Source organism: Molothrus aeneus (genome assembly GCF_037042795.1).
Source record: "Molothrus aeneus isolate 106 chromosome Z unlocalized genomic scaffold, BPBGC_Maene_1.0 scaffold_33, whole genome shotgun sequence".
Lineage (NCBI taxonomy): Eukaryota > Metazoa > Chordata > Aves > Passeriformes > Icteridae > Molothrus > Molothrus aeneus.
The window spans coordinates 2280655-2289664 of record NW_027098761.1 but is presented as its reverse complement, the minus strand read 5'-3'; the positions used below and the strand labels follow the sequence as shown (position 1 = coordinate 2289664).

At 47.6% G+C, this 9010-nt stretch overlaps 1 protein-coding gene across 1 annotated transcript in view; it reads right to left on the bottom strand.

Moving 5' to 3' along the window:
- Positions 1-210: 210 nt before the first annotated feature.
- Positions 211-9010, bottom strand: part of LOC136569486 (serine/threonine-protein kinase PAK 3-like) — a 46008-nt gene continuing 37208 nt past the window's right edge. The window contains exons 6-10 of the mRNA XM_066569878.1: positions 8251-8368; positions 7468-7567; positions 6870-7066; positions 5398-5535; positions 211-246 (exon numbers count right to left, since the gene is read on the bottom strand). Coding sequence (XP_066425975.1) covers positions 211-246; positions 5398-5535; positions 6870-7066; positions 7468-7567; positions 8251-8368 — 589 coding nt within the window. The remainder of the gene's footprint in view (positions 247-5397; positions 5536-6869; positions 7067-7467; positions 7568-8250; positions 8369-9010) is intronic.

Sequence of the window (9010 nt, the reverse complement as noted above, 5' to 3'; positions counted from 1 at the left end):
TCTGCAAATCTGAGTTTGTATTTCTTCAGGGCTCTGAGATGGAAATTAGGAACTATCCACTTACGCCTTTGTTACCTTTGTTGAAGGCATGAAAATGCATTTTCTTTCAGCCTCCCTAGCTGGCCCTCTGCACTCTACTGCCATTGGCCAAGCTGACAGCTGGCTCTACAATTCTTAAACACCAGGAAGATTAAAATCTCCCCTTCTCACTCACCTCAGGATCAGCACCGCTGAAGACACGGTGACCTGTAGTGGGCAGGGGGAATGAACCACATGCTGTCAGAAAACTGCCTGGGCTGCTGAATCCCACAGAACAAGTCAACCCAAACAGAGGTGATTTCCTGTTTCACAACATCCCTCCAGGAGACATGTTTCATTCACACAGCCAGCAAGGGATCAGGACAGTATTGTTGCTTGTGCCTACACTTTGGCCTGTTTTGCCAGTAAATGATTAAAAACATGCCCAAGAAAATGCAGATTCTTCTTTAACACTCAATGCTCCTGTTCTACCAAACACATAAAACAGCTTCTAAAATCCTCTCCCTCAGGTACTTCCTTAAAAAAAATCAATTGCATGTCTCAATTCTATTAACTTGCTGGAAACAGTTGCCCAGAAAAGCTTCCCCAAAATCCGCCTGAGCTGAGGCAGTTGCATTGTGAAATAGCACAGCAGCAGCTCCATGCTGGGGTGGTTTCCCTCGCGGGGGAACGTCCTGTGTGGGTGCGGGCAGGTCACTCCTTCGTGGGTCCCGTAGGAGCGGCTCCACCTCTTCTACTGCATGCAGAGTCCTGGCTGTATACTGAACACACGACCAGGGAGAAGGAGGACTCGAGGCACCGGCGCAGATCCAGCTGGGTTTATTAGGGGATGGTCCGAAGCTTTAAGGAGGGAAGGAAAGCAGGGGTGCAACCGCAGTTGAAGGGAGGCGGTGTCGGGGTGAGCTCGAGCCCTGAACCGGGGTGGGACTGGGCGTTATAAAGGGGAGAGGGTAGGCAGGGTTGGGGTACAAATCAACCAGTGGGGAGAGGGCTCAGAGGAGGGGACATGGTGGGGTGATCGGGAGTACACCTATAGGAATGTGGGGAGAGGGTGGTCTTGTGGCGAGGTCCAATGGCGAAGTGGGGAACAGGGAATATTCCAAAAGGGAAGGGGTGGGCTACAGGTGACTGATGTTAGAATCATCCCAGGGCGCTCCTGCTCCATCTTCCCTGTCCCCCCTTCCCACAGCTCCCACAGGGTTCTGGAGCAGACATTTACTGCTTTGGAGTTTGCACTCCTTGCAAAGTGGTTTACTGTTTTAGCACTCAGTAAAAGATCAAGTTAGACAGTCAAATCCCTTCAGGAGAAAAATATAGAAAGAAAGTAGTTTTCCCTGTATTCTGGGAACAACTGCAGAGTTTTTAGAAGATCTTCCAAGAAGGTCTCCCAGACTACATTTTCAAACTGTCTTGCTTGTCCCAGCAAACTGAGGAATGACAGACTCTGCTGCCACAGACTCTCCCGTGGAGGGAACAGAAGCCCTGCAGGTTCCCTTGCAAATGCTGCCCCTGTGGCTACAGACACCCCCTTTTTAGCTGAACACCTTGACAGGAGCTTTACCAAACCATTGGCCTCTTAATGTTCTCCCTGTTTCAAAATCAGAAACTCAGTCACTAAGAAAGAGCAGGAAGACGTACAAAAGCCAGGTTAGGTTACACCCAGGGAAGAACTCTACTTCTGTGCAAGGTGAGTCACAAAATAAGCAGAATAAGTAACACCATATACAGCGAATAGTACTGGAGCAATTCTCTCAATCATTGTAGAACTGCTCTGCAAGTTTGCAGGCTGTGCTTCAGAATCAGAAAAAGAAAGGCTCCTGTCAGTGTGCCCACTGGCAAGTGCCCACTGACAAATGCCTCAAGCAGCCAGATGCTCCTGCTCTGAGCAAGCGCTAGGGCTGCTCTGACACTCAGGCCTTCTGTGCACCAATGCAACCTTCTGATGTCACTACGACGACGTGAAAACCATGCCCTGACATGACAAAGCAAACACTCTGTGTTGGTCTGTGAATTTATGCCAAGCACTAACCAACCTTCCCTACAGCAAACAAAAGAGCCAGGGAAGTTCTGCTCTGTCACAAAGCAGCACAAATTCCCCTTGTGGGCCAAAGCCTGTTGTTCAAGGGATCCAAGAGGAACTCCAAGAGTGCCCCAAGCACCTACAGCCTGTAGCCCAACTGAGCACTCAGATGGGACACAAGCAAAGGAAACCAGAGCAAGAAAGTGGCCCACAGCATTGCACATCTGAGAAAAGACTCTTCACTTTTACCTTTTTAGAGGTTTATTAAAACCCTAACAAAGGATTGAATAAGGAAAAATTGCAGTAATTGGGGGAATACAGGGTTCAGCACTCCTGTTAAAGCTAAAGGAATTCACAAGACTAAGCCCTGTTTGTTACACTTAACGCCTCTCCTTCCTATTCTGGGAATCAAACACAAGCGTTTCATCAATACACCCTGCAAGTGCTCCTGCTGAGTGAAGCCACATTGCTGTGTCAATAAAGCAACCGGGACTCAGTTTTTTCATGCAGGGAAAGCAAATTCTTTATTCATATAACTCATTTTTATATTGTTTTCACAGACCTCGTGTTCAACTCCAACTGGCTGGTAGTTTCCTTGCCACACAATTGATTGCTTAGAAGGTGTTTTGGTGTGTACATGCTAAGACTCTCTCTTCTTAAGACTCACTCTTACTTAGGTGATTACATTTTTCTTTTGTGGATGCTCATGGGACAGATTTCTTGTTTATTCCAGATGCAAACGGTTTTCTTAGCACAATAGCTTGTTGTGCTAACTGCACTCATGACTATTCCCATGGGAAGTTAGCTGGCTGCACGTAGAAGACCTAACAGGCGAGCTGGGAATTTCCCATAGCAAGGCCTGATTTTATAAGGACTTTCTTTTCTAATAACCCTACCTGTGTGCAACACATTATGACTTTCTTTCAGAAATTAATGAAGAAAACACAAATTGCCTACAGATTTCTATTCTGCTCTCTTCCAAATCAGTTCACTCCTCAAGCACAAGCCTCAGGCACACCCCGATTCCCTCTGTCCCAGCAGGTCAGGCTGCTTTTGGAATTGTGGGAATTGAAATGGTAGATCAAGGACCTCCTTACTGCAAGCCCTCTGCCGGGGCTCTGCTTGGGCTCCAGCCCGGGCAAGGCCGGGCCCGCTCTCACCTCACAGGCTCTGACAGCTCTGCACCTCAGGAGACCTTGCCGAGCACCCTCTCTGATCTTTCTGCTTTCTCACTTGAGCGAGGCTCTCCTTCTGCCAAAGAGATTGCACTTAGGGATCCAAATCCAAGTGGCAGAAGCCCAAATGCTCCCAAGCCACAGCTCAATGCCTGCTTCTGCACAGGATGTCTTTGCTGCCCCACTCCTTTGGTTTTTCCTGCAAATGCCATTGTCCTTTCTGCCTTAACTAGAAATACCACAGCTGTGCCAAAACCAGCCAGTGGGCTGTGGTGGTGTTCACAGGACCAGGGAAGAGATGAGAATCTGACTCCATGTTTCTGAAGGCTGATTTATTATTTTATGATATATATTATATTAAAACTATACTAAAAGAGTAGAAGAAAGGATTTCATCAGAAGGCTTGCAAGCAAAGGAAAAAGAATGGAATGATAAGGGGTCAGAAGGAGGGGAATCTTCCAAATGCGTTGATGTTTCAGAAATTTTATTTAATTACCATCCTAATCTATAATCCTATTCTACAAAACTCTTCAACAATCCTATTCTAGAATCCTACTCTACAATCCTACTCTACAAAACTCTTCAACAATCCTACTCTACAATCCTACTCTACAATCCTACTCTACAAAACTCTTCAACAAGCCTACTCTACAATCCTACTCTACAATCCTACTCTACAAAACTCTTCAACAATCCTACTCTACAATCCTACTCTACAATCCTACTCTACAAAACTCTTCAACAATCCTACTCTACAATCCTACTCTACAATCCTACTCTACAAAACTCTTCAACAATCCTACTCTAGAATCCTACTCTACAATCCTACTCAAACTTGGCTATGAAGATAACATCTTGACACGATTGATAGGTTCTCGTCTCCTACTTCCTCTTCTTGACTGAGTTGATGAGTAGTGCCAGGCTGGACGCTGGCATGGCTGAACGTACAAATGGATGCTGTCCACAGGAAAAAAAACCAACAAAACAACAAAGAACAGTGAACCATGACTTTCCAAGCTCAGTGCTTCACAGCCTCAATCATGATTCCTCTAGTTCCTAGAAAGACCCAGAAAGTAGAAGAATGGGACCATCTGTTCCCCAATTGTCATGTGCAGGAACTTGCCATCATAGGCAAAGGTGGCCCAGAATCCCACTCATCTGTTTATTGTGATGTCTTCATTCTTGCTGGGATTTTTGCCCTGCCAGTGCTGTAGAAATGGTGCTTTCTGTCCCTGGCGTTTCTCCCTTGCAGGAAACTCCAATGGCTCACATAGGTCCCTGCCTTTGCAAGACAGGCACTGTGCTGATTCCCACAGGGAGACAGAGCAGTGTCTGCCTTTCCATGCCCTGCCCCTCGTGTGCTGGATGGCACCTTCCTTCCCAGCAGGGCCAGCCCAGTGGCACTGGGCCCTGCAGTTCCCCCTCTGCCACACAACCTGGCAGTAACCCTGGCACAGTTCCCATCTGCTTGAGCGTGCCAGGCAGCAGATGGGGCTGGGACAAGTCCCTCCCAGCTGTCCCTGTTTGCGTGGCAGAAACCTCTAAGGGTGGGCTGGGGGGCACAAACCAGGGCCCCTCCGAGGCTCCCAGTGAGCCCCCCACAGCCCCTCCTCCCCACAGTCAATTCTCAGGAAATGCAGAGAGAAGTGGAATTATTCAATTTAGTGAACAACAGGCCCCAGGGAGACTTTATTGCCACTTTCCAAGACTTCAGAGTGGTTTTGAAGAAAGTGGGGGACATCTTTTTTTAACAGGGCCAGTTACAATAGGATGTGGGTGAATATTTTTAAACAAAATGGGATCAAGTCAGAGTAGGTCTAAGGAAGAACTTGTTTACTCAGAGCATGGTGCAACCCTGGCACAGCTTGCCCCAAGAGCTTGTAGGTGCCCCATCCCTGGAGCCATTCCAGGTCAAGTGGCAAAGGGCTCTGAGCAACCTGATTTCTTTAAAGATGTCCCTGCTCATTGCAGGACACTTGCACCACAGGACCTTTTACAGGGCCCTGCCAGCCCAGCCCAGTCTAGGATTCCTCACCATTTTCATTTGAAGAGCTCCAAGAGTGGAGGTGAGGAGGAAGGGGGCTCATCTGATGCCTTGGACTTGAGTGGAGGAGGAGCCCATCCCTCAGAGCCTGTTTCACCTGCAGCCCCTTCACATTTTACCTGCAGGAGTTCCTTGGCAGACCAGCGCTGCTCCTCGTCTGTCTGCAGGCAGCAGCCCAGGAAGTCACGCAGGCAAGGCGAGAGGAGCTTGGGCTGCCGCAGTTTTGGGGTCCCTACTGTGGCTATCAGGCATTTAGCCTGGATAAAAAGGAAACACGAGGTTCCACCTGCTGCTTTCACATCTCTAAGGCTCTCCCACATCCCTTTGTTTAACCTCTGTTCTTCAGTGGTAGTTTCTGCCCTGGCAGAGACCCAGAGATGATTTTCCTTTTCCAACCAAAAACCCAAACCCCGATGCAGCCACAACTTTTCCACCATCCCGCAGATCTTGCCTTGGCAGCTGATTTGATTGACTGACCTAGTTAGTGGGAGCTACATCAGCAAAAGCACATTTGCTTCTCTGAGGATTCACACCAGCTTGAGAGGCTTTTTGGAAGAGGGTCTTTGCTATACTAACCAATCCCAAGGATTAGTACATGAAAGGCATCTCTGCAGTGCTTGTTGGTCCCTTAAGCACAGATGCCATAGAACAAAACTCATCAAGCTTTTTGTGCTGTTCTTGAAAACAATGGCAATTGGAAGAAAAGAAAGGAAATCCATCAGTTAATCCCCAGAGAAGGAAACAAACATTTACAATCTCATCTTCAACACAGACACATTAAGATGCCTGCACAAATGTATTGGGATGAAAATGCCTGCTTGGCCACACAGGAGCCACCTGCAGCTCTGTCTCTCAGCAGTCTAAAAAATTTCAGCTTCCCATTTTTCAGCAAAAGAAAAATTGTCATGGTCAGAAGGAGCAGAGGTGCCATCCCTATGGTCACCTTCTGCTCATTTAGCTACTCAAGTCAATGCATGAATGGTAGGCCCATCCCAGAAAGTGCCAGGAAACACTGGGAGGTTTTGGCAGGCTCTCCACATCACCAGGCTCTGGCTTGGTTACACAGAGAACGGGCCTTGGGCTAGGAGAGAAACACGGTCACTGAGTGTTTCAGCAGCACTGCACAAGAAGAAGAGACTCTGTGTCCTTTACACCCTCATGCCCAGGTTTCAGGCATGTTTCCCAGTGAGTAGAAACTGCACGGTGCATTAGGCTCCTTTCTAAAAATCACAGGTTTAGAAACTTTGTTGGGTTTGGGTTTCCTTCCTTCATTTATGGAAAGATAACAGCAGTTCTAAGGTGCTTGTTTCCTGTTACTGGGGCCATCTCCACAGACAAAAGAACTGGAACCACTTATAACCCAAAGGAAAGTGTTGCCTGAGAATGGAGTTTGTTTGCATGTGGTGAGGCTTGAGTTCCCCCACTGATGCAACCAGAACTAGAGCAGATGCTGATGTGTTGCAGGGACATTTTGAGGAGGGGGCCTTGGTGGAAGTAGTTCCAGCAGATGGCAATGGGATTTTGTCCAATGGCACACAGGACATGGGACAGGTGAGAAAGACAGTGGGATCAGTGAGTATTTGCTCCTTACCGTGCAAGGACTTTGGTTGCAGTAAGGAGGTTCTTGATCTACCATTTCAATCCCCACAATTCCAAAAGACCAGATGTCCACTTTGGGGCCATATGGTTGATCCTTCACCATTTCAGGCGCCATCCACCAAATAGTCCCGGCTATCACGCTCTTTCTATTCTTCTTAGGGGTGAGCTGAGTAGAGAGGCCAAAATCAGCTGAGGAGAAAGCAAAATACTGGTTTTATTTCAATTCCGTGCAATTAGGAAAGCAAGCAAAAGAATTCCCCAGTAGAAGTTTGAAAACGTGCTGTTGAATCTCCTGGCATTGGCGACTTAAAAAATCCCCCCATTTTTTACACTGTCTTCAGCAGTGGCTTTTGTTCCTTGGAAACTTTAGACTTGTAACTCCCTCCCTCTACAGGGCACACACACAGAACAAGGCCACCCTTGACTGCTTGTTCCTTGTCCTACCTCTGAGCATGTTGCAACTGTGCCCTCAGCTCACAGCGGGTGTCCCTGCGCTGCCAGCAGCACCATTTTTGGGGAGCTGGCAGTCACTCAAAGCAGCCCCACACCCACATCCCTGGAATGCTGCACCTGACCAAGAATATACTGACCCAGCTTGACAGAACCGTCAGTTCTGAGAAGGATGTTGTCGCTCTTCACATCTCGGTGGATCACATCGTTTGAATGAAGAAAATCCAGTCCTTGCAGGCACTGAGAAAGAAAACGGAAACAGGAGGGCAAAAATGAGTGATGTGATTTCATCACACCAGAAAGGAAACAAAGAATCTAAAAGATTCCCTCTCCAGGGGAATGGGGAGTAATGGCAGAACACAGTGCCACTGAGAGGAAGAGCTTGCTGCTCCAACACTGGCAGAGCAGGTCCTTTCTGAGGAAAGGCACGTCAGCTTTTGAAAGAGTAACAGCACCTGCTGTTGTAGGCTGTCCCCTGCAAACCAGCCAGAATGACTGCTGCTGCAGTGCATGTGCTCAGAAGCAAAGAGCATTTGGGCTGCACTCCTGTCCTTTTTAGCTGAGGACTGAGAGAAATTAAGTCTCTTTTTTCTTTGCTGCTTGTTTCAAATCCTGCCACCAGCACCTTTGCTCTCACAGGCAAGGAATGCAGTGAAGACAGGCAAAAGTTTAGCGAGGCAAGATGGAGAACAGCAAATACAAGAGGCAGAGCGAGAGTACAACAGCAGGAGATAAGAGTACTGGCACTGAGTACAGGGAGTGCAGGGGCACTGGCAGGCCTTTCACTTGAGGTGCTTTTACTTGCCCATAGCATAGCAGCAACACAGAAACAAAGCTTGGAACAGGAAATCCCTCCTGATCTGAACCCCCGTTCCCCAGACAATCCTGCCCAAGCCCTCGGAAACACAGATGGGATTGCTGACCTCCCGACTGATGGCTGCCATTTCGACTTCAGACAGGTAGGTCTTGCTGATGATGTCACTCAGGGCACCTCCATCCATGTACTCCATAACCAGCCAGAGTTCCTCACCCAGAAGGTAGCTGAAAGAAGGAAACAAGGGCATGGAGATAAACATGCATGGCTAGCTTGACTTTTTGCCTCCAGGTTTCTTGTTTCCTGGTGCCTTTGTGACAAGGGCAGAATCAAAGGAATAGACAATCTGCCATCTGTGCAGTCTGGAGGAGAAGGACACAGCTGTGAAAAAGAAGATGTCTTAGATGGCCAGCAAGTGAAAAATGCAGTTTAGTAACAGCCCAGATAAAAAACCTGTCAGGCATGGTGTTTCTGGAAATAAGCACCTCGTCTTCCTGGCATGCACAGCAATGGCAAAGAGGGGCAACAGTCTAAGGGAAATCCACTTTAGGATGGTCCATCAGCATTTAAGAAACTTTAAAAAATCAATCCTGAAAAAATGTGGAGGCAGTGTACTTTGAGGCTATTGACTTAGGAAGATACAGCTGATCCAGGTTTTGAATAAGTTTGGAATAATTTTCAAACTAGGTGTGCCAGGGAAGACTCCTGCAGACAAGATGCACTCTCTTCTCATCCATTGGAGATGAATGGAGAGATATGAAAAAATAAAAATTAACAGCTCTACTTTCTGCCACTGACCAAAGTGGGTTTTTACCTCTCATGTTTGCTGTATGTAAATGCCCATTGATGGGATAAGACCATGACCTCTC